Raw genomic sequence first — 19,060 nt, 5'->3', positions numbered from 1 at the left:
AAACAGAAGAGTTGGAGACAACGATAACCTAACAAAACTATCACTTTGCTCTGAAAGCTTGTTTTGCTCTCGCATTTACACACACCTTACAAGCGTTTTTTCATTCTAAATAAATATTAAAAACAGGTAAAGAAATATTAATTTTGTTATCACTTGTGGAAATTATTTTAATGTGAAAGGGGGGCAACGGAAACTTTGCTGAGTTAGGGGGCGCCCCTGTTTAAAGTTTGGAAAACATTGCAATAAGGTAATACTGGTGACTAATTACAGAAAATAATTAATTTTAATTAATGATCCACAAGAAAAATAAATGAGGATGTTGTTGGTTGATAATTAAAATAACTGTTTTCCCAACTTATCCTTCTGACATGAAATAAAAAAGGAACACAAAAGCAAATCAAAAGCGGCATTTTATTGTACAACTGTTTCATCAGTGTTTGAAACATAATGCCATTTATTAACGGTATAATCTAGCAATATTTGTAACAAGACGTTTATCACTTTTTTCGTCTGTAATTAAGCAGAATATGAAGTACACAGAATAACGTATCGAACATCAGTTGTGTTTGCTTTTAGAGTTTTCATCACCAAACCATGATTATATTAAATATAACATTATATCTTGTATTAAAACGATTATAAATGTTTATAAAGGTCTAGAAGTTTAAATGCTGGATTTGGAATGCATAGCTCATTGATTCAGCTGTCATTGCTTGTCTAAGACAAACTGTAAGTCACTGATACACAGTTTATTGTCTTTCTTACCACATCCAATAGATCATAGATCTAGCTTTACTACGTTGTTTCAATGTTCTATCTTATATATATTGCGAACCGTGGTGTTTGTCCAAGCGTTCATCTGTTTACCGTTCCAAAAGCTACGCACGCAGGCAAAGCTCAACATTCACTTTTAAAATGACGTGAGAACAGGCATGAATAATGTTCATGGCAAATTTTATTTCGCAAGCAGGATATTCTAAACTAAATTGGTAAGAATCAATCACACTATCATTCACATTCTAAAATGTGATGTAACTTAAAGAATAAAAAAAAATAGATTTACCGTACGTATTCTTGAGCGGCTCTTAGCATGACTGAAATAATCAACAATTAGATTTTGAAGTCCATAAAAAATTTAAGTTGATAGATTAACTTAAGATTGCCTCCCAGTGGCACAGCAGTATGTCTGCGGACTTACAACGCTTAAAACCGGGTTTCGATACCCGTGGTGGGCAGACCACAGATAGCCCTTTGTGTAGCTTTGTGTTTAACTACAAACAAACCAATTAACTTACATTTTCCAACCACTGGAGACAGGTACTTTTACTAGATTAACTTAAACGTTTCCCGTCACTGGGGACGGGTAATTGTGCTTATACCTTTTTTTAGTTATTTAATAGCTAGTTCACACACGCCATAGATGATTAATATAGTTTTCACTTCCTAATTCACACATGCTTCAGATGATTAAACAACACTACGTTGTCTCAGATTATAAATGATGTTACTGAAAGTTTAAAACGCTAAAAAGGGTAAGTTTATCAGCCGAAATATCAATAAAATATATACATGACTCGCGTTAAAAGTATTTTTGGCATTAAGAAGCGAACATGAACTTAACTTTACAGGAATTGTAATTGACCTCTAGTTATTCAAATACAAATATTTAGAAAACTCATCATTATTAATATCCAGGTTTACAGTGTACTCTTATAGGAACAATCTCACGCTGTTTTTGACTTGATTACGTCAGTGCTACATCACAGATAGTGCACAATGTATATGAATAAATTTTTCTATTACATATGCTTTTATTCTTTATTTTCACAGGTCCAGACACATTGTGGTCATCACCGACGTTCAGAAAAGCCAACGCATTCTTCTATAGCTGTCTCGAACCAAACCAACGTCATTAGCCAAGCAACTTCTATAAAATTTGAACCTAAACTGAATCAGAGACTTCAAGTCTTCCTACAAAAACTGGCAGACTTTAAAGGTTACTATGGTAACCTAGCTGATTCAGTGTGTAATGATCGTTCATGGGCCTCTCAGGATGAAGTGCTTTGTTGGAATGGTTATAAACTTGGAGAGTAAGTAATGTGTAAGTTTTAGTTGTTCTAGATGGAGAGAAACTACTACATGAAAATATTACCGTTTGCATATTCACAGAGTGAACACTCGAAGGCGGGCTGATCAATCAGTTCTAAAGGTTTACAGTGCTAATACAGCAGTAAATAATTGTAACCAAACTTTGATCATTGTTATAAGTTTCCGGCCTAAAGAACCCGTAAAAATAAATAAACAAACATCGAAATGAAGCAGACATCTGTCAGGTAGCATGGAAGTTATATACGGTTGTGTAGTTCACTGAGTATAGCCAACATGATTGTGCTTAATGTAGTGTGAAAATATTTATTTAATTCGAAGAATGCTCTTGCGAGTGCGACGTTATTTGATTGTTTTCTTCTACCCAATGAACTATTTATATTCTGCCAACTGCGGAGAATCGAACCCCACATTTTAGCGTTGTGAGTCAGTAAACTTGCCGCTGACCCATCGGGCAATTGTTGTTTGAAAGTAGAACTCCTGATCTATAGTAGTTTACTACCACAAAATGTTTATGAAACTATCAATATCAAACATATTGAGAAACTTAAGATGAATAAATAACATGTCGTTCTTATATCTACATCAGACGTTATGCACAGGATGTAAATTCAGTAATTCAGTAATTATTTTTTCAGGTCGAAATGTTCCACTAAAGTAAATCCTTGAGATAGTTTATTGACAGTTCTTCTATATTATTTCGTTCTGGTACAAAAATAATGATGATATATATCTTGTTTAAACTCATATCATATTGTAAAATTATATTTGTATCTTCAAATTAAGTTATCAGCTATACTTTTACAAGATCAGTTTAAACAGAGATAGTATCAACCAGCATGCTCAATTGAAATATATACGCGAAAATATTTTACAAAGAAAAAAAAGACAATTTGTATTTTGGTGGATCAGCGGTAAAGTTGGAAGAGTTCGATACTCGCAGCGAACAGACGCAGATAGCCCCATTGTATGTAACAACTCTTCGCTTCAAATACAAACATCTAACAATTTCTACGGATACTCTAACCAAACCTTCTTTAAATATCGGTTCAATGTGTGTGTGTGGTGACATTGGCCCATATTATTATACATTTAATTCAAACAAGTGATCTATTTTATAACTCATAGTTCTTCTGCCTAGATTTGTGGAATTGAAATTTTCAACCTGACCGGTAGTTTATGTGCACAGGGGCTAAACTGCCAGTACAGAGACCCTTAGGATTCAGTTGTAACCGTCCCTAATTATAGACTATTGGCTACAGAAACGGAACGCCTGAAATATCAAAACGTGTTCTTATTTTAAAAGTCCTTCCTTCCTAAAATGTTGTAAAAACCAACAACAATAGCTATTGCGTTTTGTAATTTTTTCCCTCTTTAAACCTTTTAACAGAACACTTTCACCATGTTAATGTGTATATTTTTAGTTTTATATCTGCCACAAGCTATCCATTTCTTCTTCGAATGTTATATGTCGTCAAATTTGAATTTACGAATTCAGAATTATATTAATTACTCGTTTCTTCTTAGAACCTTTTGATTTCTTGGAAGTCTTACTTCGGTAAACCTGAACCAAATCTCGGAACATATTATTTGTTATTTTGTTTGGTCTACTAATGAAGATATTACTCACACGTCACACCATTGTCTTAAGTTTATAAGACATTGCAGAAGCATTGACTATCAGCTTGGAATTTATTATTAACTAACATAATTTTGTTGTTTGAATGAATATTCCGTTGCCATTAAATTACCGATTTGTTTTGCACTGTTCACAACCGGTGGGGCCCATATGTTGCATCTTACTGAGTCACATTATGTTATAACCTTTTACAACACTCAATGTAAAGAAAAGACCAAAAAATTTGAGTGTTAAATACAAAGGAGACCCAAGCAGTAGTAATTAATGGGAGTAACTGATGGTATTTGTGTTCACATTTTTTGTGTGATTTGTATTTTATTAGGAACCCTATAACAAACAAAATCACGGGCTCACAAGCAAGTTAGTGCATAAATAATTTGGCAAAATGTGTTTAAAAAGTTGAAGGAATCGAAAGACCCCCATTGATAATTTTTAAGGTTAACAATGGATATATTATATCAACAGATCACCCGCATATTAGCAGCAATAAATATATTTCACATGTTTTTCATGCATAAATTGCAATTGAAGGCTTAAGTGCTGAAAGAAGATTTAAGATTTCCATAAGAAAGCTAGATTCATGATATAGGGCGCAGTTTATTCGTGTTATTGGAGCTCATGACTAGTTTATGGATAAGCAATGTGAATGTGAATCTTTTTGCACTTTGGACCACACTTGGCCTAGTTGTTAACATGCCCATATTCGGAGATTTACAGTTCGCGACTCGTTTCCACAAAAAAAAACGTACGTACTTTCGGGCTGTGAGTGCACCAAAAGCGTGACTTTCATATCCCACTATAGTTAGCGGTGGATAGTGTTGACTGTCTCTTCCCTCTAGTCTATTAGCTGGATATTAGGAACGAATATCAACAGTTACCATTTGTTTTTATTTAAAAATAACTTTATGCATTTCGGATATTTTTTTAATATCTCGGTAAAAACCAAGTCATTTGAAGTACTATTATTGAAAAATACACAATTAAACTAAATCGCACGAAGGTTTTAAGAGATGTTGATAACGAGTTGTATTAGTACTGTGCATAACCAACTTTAAACTACAACTCAGTAGACAGTCATCAAATTATTTACACAGTTTCCATTTTTTCAGTCTTGAAATATACACGTTTGCACAGTTAAACACACAGCTTTGACCTCATTAAACGTTATCTGGAGGAGTGGGCTAGATAAATCTTAAACTTTAACAAAACTAGAAGACTCATACCATAGAATTCGGATTATGTCACCCATTCACGTAATTACTAAAACGTTTATGAGGATTCATAAAATATGAACACCGTAACTAATGGGTATTAAAGCAGAAGCGTATCTGCAGTTTGATGACTTAATGAAAAATTATCCACTGCTTTTTAAATTCCAAGATCTAGTCTAAATCACATTCATAAAATCATAGTAAGTAGGTTTATGTAATACTAAGTACCGAAATCCTTGGAAAAGAAAATATTATATATTCTCGGTGTAGGTTGAAGTTTCTTTGTAAAATTATGTTATTCAAAGTATCAATTTTGAATGTGTGCCTATGAAGATATATTTGTATAGTTAAATATCCAAGTTAAATAATGGATAGTAGCTTGACGAAGCTAGTCGAAATACTGTACCCACTATTTTGACTGTCTCAGCTTCAATATTACTTATAAGACTCATGATGTGGAATTTCACTCAGTCCATAAGGCTAACTCTATAAATGCCTACTTTGTCTAATATAATTGATTTTCTGTGGCAAGGTACAAAAAGACCATAGCAGGCATGGGTGTAGGAGCTCAGAAATATAACCCTGAAATTACCTTGACAGAAAGCCACGATTCTATGACAGTTACCTTGGTGGATAAACTGATGCGTATGAGAGAGGTGAGAATACTACATTTCTGTCATTTTTATCATACATGAATATCATAGCATGTATCTGTGTAAAAATAACTGCTTGTTTTCAGAACATTGGTAGATCATGTGTAATTTCTATCATGTATAATATAATGTACATGCAGGAATTTTGTGTGCGTATAAACTCCAATAAAACATTTTAAATAACTGTTTTACGTTTAATGAAAATAATAGTCTGGCTCGTATATTTTTTATTTATTTTATTCTCTTTGTGGTAGTTAACTAAAGAAAATAAGAATGTAAGTTGGGTTTTAATCAGCCTTATAATTACAACAGTTAGAACTCTATAGTATTTAGATCTTCAACTTAGCTTCTGAGTTCTGGTTTGGAAGTTTCATGGTAAAAAAGTATTCACGATTATTATCTTAAAAATACATTGTTAATGAATAACTCATTGTACTACAGAGGTTAATTGCACTTTATATGAATGAGGTTCTATATTTCGTGATGCCTTTGGAATTATTATTATTTTTTCCATTGTTGGTTGTGCTCGCTCTGGTAGTCATGATAACGCAAGATTGCTTGAAACCAGAATTTTCATTGTAGCAAGGTCCTGCGAAGAATAGCGAGATAAATCTTAAACCATACATTTTCAAACTTTCCATAAACCCCCCACTACACGTGGAAACGTGTTTCCAAAACTACATTTAAGCAGATCAGAGGAACAAAGGTTCATTGGCGCTGTACTGGAAGACTTGACGAAAGGAAATTGATGTGACTAGTTTTTCGTTTTGATTTCGAGGTATAATTGCAAAATTGTGAAACATTTGCTTGTGTACTGTCATCAACTTGAAATTTTTGTTCATTCATTCACCGAAAGCCAGAAAATATACCAATCTCAATCGCAATGGCGTTTGAGGTTGGAATGTTCTTTTTCGTTACCTTATCGTCACATTTGTCTATGAGGGCGTTTCTCGAACTGATATCCTAAACGTTCTGTTGTGTTTTTTTTACATTTCCGTAGAGAATATTGAAGGATCTTTCCATCACAGTATTGTTACTTTAGCAATACATGATTTAACAGTGTTGCTGTTTGAGTATTTATCTTATAATTTACCTTTCTTATTACTCCAGCTTTAAAAGGTAAAATTACTCTGTTGAGTTTTAACGATTCAGCGTGAACCAGTAACATGACAGAGACGCATCTATTGCAATGCGTTACTTACTGTATTACCATATGCACATCGTTCAGATGAAGTGCTTTTAATCTCGTGTAATACAGAGACATTATATTGATACAAACTTAAGTATTTACATGTCATAAGTGGATGTTAAATTTACTTTAATACCAATACAAAGAAGGAAATCACTGAAAAACGCTTACCTGTATTAAAAAATATGACGCCAGTTATTCCATACTGTTATTCCATAGGTTAGCGTCTCTAACATTGCATATATGTACTAAGAAGGAATGTCTATATGAATATTGGAATTTAGTACACCTACGAATTCCCTTAATAGGGTAAAAAAAAAGGTAGCCTATGCATAATGTTCGAAATATAAAACCGGTTTGACAGCATTTTCTGAATATGACAAGAAATTTTTTTTATTATTGTTGTATGTATGGAAACATACATATGTATGTATATATATATATATCAACGACTTATTTTTATTTTAAGTTTTGATAACATAATGCTTTACGGCACATAAAAACAAAACAAAAAAACAGTTTCGTAGAAAAGGACAGTCACAGGCAAAAAAAAAAAATCGTATAAATCAGATACAGGTATTTTGATACTTTTGCTGTGACCACAATAAACTAAAGGCAAGTCTGAATAATAGCCTTTCAAGCTTTAACTATAACCAGACATTAGCGAGCATGGAAACGGCGACTATGATGTTGATGTTAAACTTCAAGTTCAAAATTGTTATCGAAAGAATGAGAACGTTACCTTCATTTTCTACGATAAAAAATTGTATTCGTATACAAAGTACAAAAATATTAATAGAAAATGCTGGATAGACTTAACAAATTATGCCCTAGTAATTGCAAGATATGCTTAGTTTAAGGTGGTTATAGTTTGTAAACCAAAACTAGAGACACTATTATAAAATTTAGTTTTGTGCTGACCGTAATTCCACATACAGACAGTACCGAAGAATCTTGGTGTATTAGTGCTAGTTTTATTTCTCTGATGAGTGTATCTGTTTGAGGAGTCCCTTCTTGGTGGACACAACTAGAGCGCAACGCAAAATCCGGGGTATTCGGTTTCCTGCAGTGGACAGAGCGCAAAATGCCAATTCTGTAGCTTTGTGTTAAACAAACAAACAAATTATATAGGATTAAAAAAAAAGATCAAGAAGATGTTCTAGGAAATAACTACGGAGACTCACCAGTGTAGTGCCATGACGTTGCCATACCTAAGCTGACAATAATAAAACTGGCTGAATGTTTATGTATAATATACAAATTAACATAAAAAATGAAATATAAATGTATTTTGGGGAGATTTTTTTTTTCTCGATTCGGAGACATCTTTTTCCCAGTGACAACATTTCTTATCCTTGGATTGTCCCTGGAAATCGGAAACGTATAGTAACCCTATAGTTTAGTTCCACCACCTCATCTTTTGGATGTTTTTTTTTTAAGATTATCATCTAGCTTGTCTCACATAAAAAACATAATGCATAAGTGTAACAAAACGTCGACAAAAAAACACAGATTGGGTATTATCTTACCACATATTACAGGAAGATTTCAGCGAAACTCAGAGAAAGAAAATCAGTGTACCGTGAAAGCTACTTTTATCTGCTTTTAAATAAAACGAAGAACAAATATATTTGTGTTATTGACATTAGAATATTCCTTAATGATTGCTCAAACTTAAAAACAGGGGTCTTAACAAATAGTACTTGAAAATATGAGACTTCAACTTTGAAATATTTAATATTTATTGTGAAAATAGATATACAGACACACAGACATACGGGATTTAAAACTTCTAGTATTACATAAATAGCAGGACTTGTGTTTTACTTACTGTACTTTGTTATTCCATTCAACCTGCATTTCATGTTCAATGGGTTTTTTCTATATATATCTTTTTTGAAGACGTACGTAATATTTTATATGCAACTTTCTACACTGCTGGCTAGCTGTATGATCAAGTCAGCTAGCCAGCAGTGTAGAAAGTTGCATATAACTATATATTTTAACTATACTCTTAATTTAGTTTCAATTTCAATGGTATGCTTTAATTGAAAAACCAGTCCCCTATGGACTTACAATGTTAAACCTCGGGGTTTGATTCCCCGTGATGAATAGAGCGCAAATAGCCCATTACGCAGCTTTGCGTTAAACACAAACAATTAAACCGTAAGTGTCCTACCACCTGATTTAAACAATTGTGACGTCTTGATTAAATGCCGCTTATTTAATATTTTATGTATGGCCAAGGATGATCATATTTTTTAAACAAAAGTATTTGTTGATAAAAAGAAATGATACCAAAACTTAATTAGACCATACTAATTATAATTCTGTACACTTCAGTTAATTATAACAAAACTGTCATGATCTAATAGCCTTTCCCGTACATTCCTCTTCCGAATGCTTTGTTAATAATTAATTATAAATAGATACCCTGATATTTTCATGCCGACCTTCTCTGAACGTTTTGATATTGCTAGATACATCTACCGCTCTTCTGAATTCTTTGTTTAGAATCGATTATAAATAGATACTCCGGTATCCTCACACTGGATTTTATTGAGTATTTTCATATTCTTTTTAGTAAAAAGTTGGGGCATATCAAAAAGAAACATTTCAACTATGTAAAATATCTCTGACCCGTCTATTTCACCCTTTTTTTCATTCTTAATTTTTAATATTTTCTTTATTAATAAATATAAAAGTAGCTGAAAAATCTACGCTGTTTTCAAGCCTAATAAGCTGCCTTTAGGTCTATACGCACCAATTTTATTAAACATCATTTTTTAAGCCTAACAAATAAGTGATGCCTGGCATGGCCTAATGATTAGGGCACTTGACTCGTAATTTTCAGGTTGCAGGTTCGAATCTTATCACCGAATATGCTCGCGCTTTCAGTAATGGGGGCGTCATAATGTGACGGTTTCTCCCACTATTTGATGGGAAAGAGCAGCCTAAGAGTTGGCGATTGGTGAATTTGACTAGCTGTTTTACATTTAGCCTATCATTTCTAACTTAGGGATGACTAGCGCAGATAGCCCTTGAATAGATTTGCTAAACGTCCTTTATCTTTTAACTTTAGTGCCTAACATGAATGTTTGTTTGTTGTTATTAAGCACAAAGCTACATAATGGGCTATATGTGCTGTGCCCACCACGAGTATTTAAAACAGGTTTTTAGCGTTATAAACCTTCAAAATTACCGCTGAGGGTACATTCCATGAAGGTAGACTTCTCGGGTTAATTGCCTCTAAATAATCTGCGGACTTACAACACTAGAATCCGGGTTTCGATACCCGTGGTGGGCAGAGCACAGATAGCCCATTGTGTAGCTTTGTGCTTAATTACAAACAAGCAACTATTTATACAAGCCTCTAAATAAAGTCTATTAATCATATCCGTTGTTATTCGTTTTAGGATAACTATATTGAACCAATCCACAGGCATTTCTTTCAATGATTTGTAAAAAAAAAGAAAAAAAAGTAGAACATTATTTTTTTCAGTTGTAAATGACGTTTTTTTATTTCTCTGTTTCTAATATTCTACACGATATGTTAAGCTAGTGAAGATCGTTTACACATGAATGCCGAAGAACATGCTTATGTGTTCGCATCCCGGCTTGTGTTAGTACAAGTGTCTAGTCATAAATGAAATTAATGATAAAGAGCTTGAAGACAGAGTAAAGTTACTGAAAAAATATATAACACCACAGCATTTATCGAGCAGACAGTTAAGTTTGCCAACATTTTACTTGAGAAAAATAGCGGAAGGTTGAACAACACCTTTGGCATTAAAGAAACATGTTAAGTTAATAAGAGTACTTACAGTGAGTTACTGTCACTGAGAAAACATGAAAACTTTCACTGTTTATTAATAAGGAAGTAACGTCAATCTTTGTGAGCTGTTGCACGCTCACTTAGCAAGAATATTATTGACTGAGACACTATAAATAATGGGAGACAAGGTCTCCTAATCTTGCTTTAAGCTTGGCACAATTTTTATATATCGATAGACTTATTATCTAAGTTTGGTGACATTTTAAAGCTTTGGATAAAAAATATTTAAGTATGGCTGTCCTATTTGTAAGTCTGCTCTCCAGCCAGAGACATCAGAAAAACATTTGTGTGTGTATGTTATCATTACTAGCTAGGTTATCAGTACAGTTGTGCTGTGTAACCACGTTAGCTATTAGTACAAGTGTTATGTAACTAATAGGTCTAACAATTTGTGATACAAATCACGTTAACTACAGATGTTTCACATTCGCCCATTTCGAATTGGACAAATTCAGAGGAATGTGAAAAACAATAAATACAATTAACTTTTATCTCAGATTTCTGGGCCTGCTGGTTTCTAATACTTCACCAGCTTTCAGCGTTTAAACCGTGTTATGTAACCACATTTTATCACTTGTCAGTACAACTGTAATGTAACCACACGTGCTAGGTTATCATTACAACTGTGATATAGTCACACTTCCTAGGTTATCATTACAACTGTGATATAGTCACACTTCCTAGGTTATCATTACAACTGTGATATAGTCACACTTCCTAGGTTATCATTACAACTGTGATATAGTCACACTTCCTAGGTTATCATTACAACTGTGATATAACCACACTTCCTAGGTTATCATTACAACTGTGATATAACCACACTTCCTAGGTTATCATTACAACTGTGATATAATCGCACTTCATAGGTTATCATTACAACTGTGATGTAACCACATTTTCTAAGTCATCATTACAACTTTGATATAACCACACGTGCAAGTTTTCAGTACAACTATAATATAACCACACTTCCTAGGTTATCATTACAACTGTGATATAACCACACGTGCTAGATTATCATTACAACTGTGATATAACCACACTTCCTAGGTTATCATTACAACTGTGATGTAACCACACTTCCTAAGTTTTCAGTACAATTGTATTGTAAACACACTTGCTATGTTTTCAGTAAAATTATGTTGTAACCATACTTGCTAAGTTTTCAGTGCAATTATGTTATAAACACACTTTCTAAGTTTTCAGGACAATTATGTTGTAACCACACTTGCTAAGTTATAATTTCTGACATTCCTGATCACAATGCCATGATATTTGTGCATTTCAAATAGTTATATTCTACCTTGTAGAAAAATAAACATATTGGATATTTTGAAGCTACAAAAAGTTATCTTTTCTTAAGAAACAAAAAAGCAAATTATAATACATTTTATTTTCTTTGTCTGTTTGTTTTGTAGTTAAGCAAAAGGTTACACAATGGGCTATTTGTGCTCTGCCTACCACAGGGATATAAACCCGGTTTCTACTGTTGTAACTCCGCAGATATACTGCTGTGCCACTTGGGGGCATATGCCAAAAGAAAAAAAAATATCTTGGGTCTATTGCAGTGAATCTGCTCTGTTATGTATGTGCTAAAACGAAGGCAGTTATTGGTTTTATTGTAAACTATTTGAAACAGGTTATATACTTTAATCCCGGTTAAGGTATTATTTTTGGCATTCTTTGGTAGGACAGTGGTAATTATAAGGATTTACAACTCTAAAAATCAGGTGTTTGATTCCTCTCGGTGAACACAGCAGATAGCCGGATGTGGCTTTGCTATGAAACGCACACACACACACACACACACACGTTTTTGGCATACCACCCATCACTAGCAAAGAACTTGTCTTAACATCATAGTAAATTCTTATAGTTTGTCATGCTCATACTAGAGAAAAACAACTAAAATTTGTAGTTTTTCAACGAACTTTCTAGAAGAATGTATTTTTATACCTGCCCTAATATGTGCCATTAATTCCAACCAAAAATGTTTAAGTTCGTGGATATGTAACTTTGTACAGTGAGAGAGTTTTATATTGGTTGTTTGAGGACTTGACACCTTTAATCATAGCATCAACCCAAATAAGCAATAATTTAGCATTTTTAGTCATAACACTAACCCTGAAGCACGGATTTAACAGCCAGCGCCTACACTAAAATTCTGCTAGACTAGTGCTCAAAACTTGTATTAGATGCTACTTCGTAAAGATACATAATTTAATACTGTTTTAAGAAAAAATTAACGTTACTTCCTAGGGTAAAGCATTTTTTTTTGTTTTTTAATATATTGGGTCTATCAGTATATGAAATTTGACAACTTAATTTATTTTTACTGTAGCTGTTGGACCGACAGATAACTAGAATTCCGAAATCCGAATCTCAAATTGTTTGGAACGAAGCGGGAAGTGGTGAAAGGAGGCGAATCTGGGAAGAAAGTAGCGTCCATGATGATGAAGATTATTATTACTTTGGGTCTGGTAATGGCCGCCTTTTTGGTACGTTTTTTAAAAATTACGAACACTTTATTTCTTCAGGGAGCGGGGACAACGATCCCTTATACTCCGGCCAGTCACCAGGTCCTACCACAGGAGACGCAAACAGTGGTATGTTTTAAATTTAATGCAAGTTTAACAACTGTTGGTAAAGGACGCTTATATGTGCAGCTTCTACTGCTTGGAAACCCATCTTCATCTTGTGCAAGTCACTTTTTCAAGTTTCGTGGTTGTTTTTTCTTCTTCACACTTTTCTGCATTGTCGTTAATGTGATTCTGTAAATTCTAAGCTTTGATATCAATGCAAGCTGCTAATTTCAGAGTTAGCTGTACTTATGACTTTGATCTCTAAAATCCATGTAGTCAATTCTATCTGAATGAATCTCATCTTTGTGACCAGTTTACTTTTTATTCTAAAGTGTGAGGTTAATGCTGCGTTTGACATTGATTTCTGTAGCCAATCGGCGTGTTATGTATACAGTTTTTTTGAAGTAGCTCTGTCCTGAGTTGAAACAATGACAAAATATTTTAATTATTTTTTCACAGAAACAACGTACACGACTTATTATTAATATAATTGACCTACTAACATAGATTACGAACTTTCCATCAACGAAATTCGTTTCAGTATATGTAAAAGCAAAAAAACTTACGTTTTAAAGGATTGGAATTTAATTCACCTTTTACTTTAAATCCGAAAATATTCAGCAAATATTGTTGTCAGTTTCTATAAATGACGTATATTTTCTTTAATATGAACTGAAGCTTCAATTTCATAGAATAAGACTGGTAGATTAGAACGAGCATATATCTGCAAATTACTAATTTAGAGGATTGATCGCATTTCGAAGAAAAATTATATGCTAGATCCCGTTCCGTTTTTGGACCTACATCCTCACTTGTCTATCATTACCTGGGTATTATTACTTATCCACGTGCACGCGCGCGTGCGCGTACACATCTTTTTTACGAGGCAATGTAGGAAAAAAAGCACATAAGAAAGAATATGTAACCGCCATATCTCCAAGAGGAAAGAGACTAGAAGCCTGAAATTTTGCACCCATACTAAGTGGATCCCGAGGTTGTACACCTGGGTGTTATTACTTATCCACGTACGTGTGCGCATGCGCGTGCGCATCTTTTTAATGAGGCAAGCTAGCGAATAACCACATAGGAACGATTTGTGCCCGCCATAGCACCGAGATCAAAGAACCTAGAACCTGAATTTTTGCACCCCTACTAAGTGGACTCTGGTGAATGTAATAAGCTGTTGCAAAGAATGACAAAGAATAACCGTAGACAACACGTTTTGACAAACTTTGTACAGACTCTCCACCATACGGCAACTTGCAAGACTACGTTTAAGCAAACTAAATACACAAAACTCCATCAGTGTGCAGTTAAGTGACTTCATAGGTATGCCGGAGAATGAGACAGCATGAACACTTGTTTCATTCTCTATGGACCTGAAGCGTTATCTTGATGTACCTATACTTCTTTGGCGTCTTGGTCATAAAGTGCAAAATCCTCATCTCGCATACTTGATGTCAAGACATTCTCCTGAGAGTTACTAGTGCTCACCTTGCCTCATCTCGCATAATTGATGTCAAGACATTCTCCTGAGAGTTACTAGTGCTCACCTTGCCTCATCTCGCATAATTGATGTCAATGCATTCTCCTGAGAGTTACTAGTGCTCACCTTGCCTCATCTCGCATAATTGATGTCAATACATTCTCCTGAGAGTTACTAGTGCTCACCTTGCCTCATCTCGCATAATTGATGTCAATACATTCTCCTGAGAGTTACTAGTGCTCACCTTGCCTCATCTCGCATAATTGATGTCAAGACATTCTCCTGAGAGTTACTAGTGCTCACCTTGGCTTTACCGTGCACTTTACAAGATTTAAATTTTCAATTATACATGGAATCTGCGACTAACATAATCCTTAGATTCTCTGTACCTCGTTGGAAGTTCTTATAACCTCGTGATTTGTATCAATTTGTTCGTTTCTTGTCGCAGTGGTTCAAGTACACTTAGAACTCGTTCAGTGTTGCAACAACTTTCTAATTCTCCCATGCAAGGCGTTTTTCTCTTTCACCAGTGTGTCTGTACTCCCGTGGTTTATGTTTGTTTACAAGGGGATGATATTTTTAAAATGTCTTCTGTACAGTCGATTGGGGTGTGTAGTTATAACAATCTCATTGTGGGTTGGAAGACTATGAACTTTGGCAAAGGTAGCGAGATTTGTACATGTGGTAGAGTACAGATTTGATTGTTTTAGGCGTTATCATGGGTGTGTTGATCTTCCTTTGCCTATGTCATCCACTCTGAAATTGACGTATTTCAGACTTTGAATTTCATTAGTTGCTGGAAAGGTGTTTCTATATACCTTCAGCCAGACGTCTAAAAGTAGTGGCATTGCATTACCGAATGATCATAATCCAATCCAATCTTGGTAGGTATTCAGGTTTGACAACGAAGGAGTGGTCAGAAATTAGCTGAAAAATATTTTCGCCTCTTCATTGTTAGTGCAATAAATAAAACTGAAGAGACTTGACTATGCTTTCCGTGTTTTTAATTTGCTTTACTAGGTCAAAAGTCACCTGAATCAAGTATATAAGTGCTAAACATGTCGCCATGTGATGCCTCAGCTCGAACCTGTGACGACACGCCACTACATCATGTGGAAATCTTTTCTACAAGATGCTGTTAATCCTCTGTAATTTGTCTTAATAGAAAACGTGAATTTACCGTTGATTAGATCAAAAACAAAATAACGTCAATTACTCCAGTAGCAATTCGGAAATTTGAAACAATTTCAAGTAATATTTGCCCTCAAATGCTAGAAGAGAATTCATAATATCTGTGGAGTGTGTTGCTATGACAACAGATTCTATTGACCTGGTTGAAAGAGCCTTTTCCTCTAGTTCTAGCAGGTTTTTTTTCTACTTTTTTTTTTCATCCGTTTTGTTAGCACTGTTTGGATGGGTAAAGTAAACAATTATTTTGTGCTTTCAAGGCTCGTGGTAAGTGTTGAACTGAATAATGTCAAGCTTTTCTTGGAAAGTCATTAAGAAATACCGAAAGATAGTATAGCTACAGAATACTAATGACTTAAAATCTGATAAACAGATACATACTATTCTGAAATTAAAATGACGCTATAAAAATTTCAAGTCTAGGTTTATTCACGAATAAAATGATGAGTTTAAATCGTGAACGAGTATATTGCCATATGCTATAAGCTTTTCTCTTGCTAACATTCTTTCCTTGTGCAAGTTATTATTATAACAAGATAAATGTTTTTTTACCAACTGTCGCTTGCTTTGATAACACTTCGTTTTAATAGAAAGATAACTCTATAGATAATGTAGAAACACAAAGTAATTATTTAGATATTACAGAAAATATGCACGAAACGTAATTATGCGAAAGTTGTTTTACAATATATATAAAAACAAAGGTTCTTGAGTAAAATTATAATGTGAATTCTTGTTTACACAAATAGATTGTAAGGTATAAAATTACCCGTGATGTTAATAAATTAACACATCTTTACGTCTTGGTAAATCATATGACTTTTAATAAACCAATGTGAGAGAAGGGATATTTTTATTATAGAGGATTGCAAGTATTACCACTATTTACCAATTTGTTGTCGAAGCAAAGGAATCTAGATTGTAAGGTGTAAAATTACCCGTGATGTTAATAAATTAACACATCTTTACGTTATGGTAAATCATATGACTTTTGATAAACCAATGTGAGAGAAGGGATATTTTTATTATAAAGGATTGCAAGTATTACCACTATTTACCAATTTGTTGTCGAAGCAAAGGAATCTATGTATGTTTTGTATAAAGTGAAATGTATACATTTGGGCAAATTTACTCAACTGATGTATAAAAGTAATAAGAGGCTAACAGCTTTGTTAAGAATGTCAGATTTAACTTGCGAAGTATGACTGTGTTATTGTGGATGTTTTTAACTCAGTTAGTTATTTAAAATTAGTTCACGAAAGAAAATACATTCAACGACTGAAAACAATATTCATTATTATTTTTTTAAACGTTACTCAGAAACATCAAGGACAGACACAGATATTCAATTCGACAACGAGGAAAAAACGCCACCTCACGGAGACCCAAAAGATAAGAAAGACAATGCGGCTGATGGAGTGCACATTAACGCTGCCTTATTACCACTTGTGATTTTAACAGTGGTAATTCATTACCTTGGCCAACTTCTGTGACCTGGCGGGAATAAGAAACAAACACAAAACAGTGCTGATTATATCTGTACAGTCTTTTTTTCTTGTTAATTACTTTTATGTCAGAATAACCAACTTTTAGCACTTTTTTTGTACGCTAAGTGAAAATGTGGACTTTCAACAGTGGTTTACGCCTTAGCTGTGTAAAGTCACGAGTAACTATGAGACATGACCTGTGACATCGTTTGAAACTGCGTGGTTTCATCGTTTTGGATCACGGATAATACAGAATTAGAAAGTAGTGAAAAAAATAAACTCGTCGCATCAAGTGAACTCAAGCCTTTCCAAGCAATTTTTGAGCATATTTGTTAACTTAATACGAGGAAAAAGAACCTCGTAGGGCTGATAATAGAAACTTCTTGTCACCGTGGTAACGATGTTCAACTATCTTCTCGGACCTTACCCTGTGGACGAGTGGTTTGTCAGTAGCTTTTGTACTGGTAGTTTGGACCTTATTGCTTAATATAATGGTTACAAATGTAGGAAAGACAATTCAAAATGTACACAATAGCGTTAAACACATGTATGAGATAAGAGGCTTGATTATGTCATGACATGCTTTGTACAAGTAACCTTTCACGTTGTGTTTTTTAAACGTTTAATTTCAATAACGCAGTTTTCTAGTTTGCATTCGCAGTGATTTTAGAACTGTTGTTCTTAATAATGTCTAGACGATACCAAAGGTCTATCTTAACGATGCTAATAGTATAAGGATGTTACCATTGTACGTTGCACCATCATGTAGTTACTTGCGTAATGATGTAATCACCATAGCTACCAAACTTGATCCGTATCAGTGACTGCATGTTTAAGTATTAGCTTTACGTTAATGTGTCATTGTGATATGAATTAAATACTATTTCAGTAACATTTAACTCTCTACACATTAATGACTTTTTTTTTACCATACATTACGGATATTTTTGCCGTTATGAGGTAAGATCATAGTTTGTCTATTATACAAAATCTTGTCGTCGTTCAACGACTTTTGATCTCCCATGCTGTATTTAAGAAAAGAAAGAACTTTATAAATTAATTAACAAGTAATCCAAGCGCAGGATAACTGAGTCAAAATAAATTTTTAGTAACACTGGTTGGTTTTGAAGCCTTTTGTATGCTTTTCTGGTAAAATTATATAATAAGTGCACAAGTGAATCAGGTATAAAGGTCGAAAATGTTACGACATATTACGAGTTTTGTTTTTGTGATACTTTAAGATTAACCGGAAAAAAAAACAGACACAGTTATATCATAAGACAAAAAAAAGACAAAAATAGAATCAGGAGTGTATTTTGAACACAGGCAAATAATAAACAGAGCTCCAAAGTAGAAGTAACTGTTATTATCAGAACTTTTGAAATAAGTTTTCTAACGCAGTATAAAATTTTTTTTTGTGTGTGTAAAAATACACAAAAGGTATTAAACATGTTTAAACCATTATTTGACTAAAGTTCGTGTATGTGTTTGCTCATAACTCGCGAATCGCTGGAATGATTGTCACCAAACCCGGCATGTAACCTTAAGACCCCTGAGGAGTGATCTAGGAAGTCAGCGTTTGTACCTCACCACCCCCTCCTCCATGTCACCCACTGATGTCTTCCTCGTGCGTTGAAAATGAATGTCATAATAAGAAACGCACCTAGGTCTTTACAGGTGA

At 33.9% G+C, this 19,060-nt stretch overlaps 1 protein-coding gene across 2 annotated transcripts in view; it reads left to right on the top strand.

Moving 5' to 3' along the window:
- Positions 1 to 18,843, top strand: part of LOC111085967 (division abnormally delayed protein-like) — a 72,894-nt gene extending 54,051 nt beyond the window's left edge. Inside the window, exons 4-7 of one of the 2 annotated variants that reach the window (XM_022387010.1) lie at positions 1,831 to 2,090; positions 5,489 to 5,612; positions 12,978 to 13,134; positions 17,213 to 18,843. In XM_022387010.1, coding sequence (XP_022242718.1) covers positions 1,831 to 2,090; positions 5,489 to 5,612; positions 12,978 to 13,134; positions 17,213 to 17,385 — 714 coding nt within the window. In that variant the 3' untranslated portion in view covers positions 17,386 to 18,843. Of the gene's footprint in view, positions 1 to 1,830; positions 2,091 to 5,488; positions 5,613 to 12,977; positions 13,243 to 17,212 lie in introns of both variants that reach the window. The other variant, XM_022387005.1, reaches the window with a different exon arrangement.
- The last annotated feature ends 217 nt before the right edge of the window (positions 18,844 to 19,060 follow it).

The sequence above is a fragment of the Limulus polyphemus genome, unplaced genomic scaffold, assembly GCF_000517525.1.
Source record: "Limulus polyphemus unplaced genomic scaffold, Limulus_polyphemus-2.1.2 Scaffold32, whole genome shotgun sequence".
Classification (NCBI taxonomy): domain Eukaryota; kingdom Metazoa; phylum Arthropoda; class Merostomata; order Xiphosura; family Limulidae; genus Limulus; species Limulus polyphemus.
This window is presented reverse-complemented; position numbering and strand designations above follow the sequence as displayed.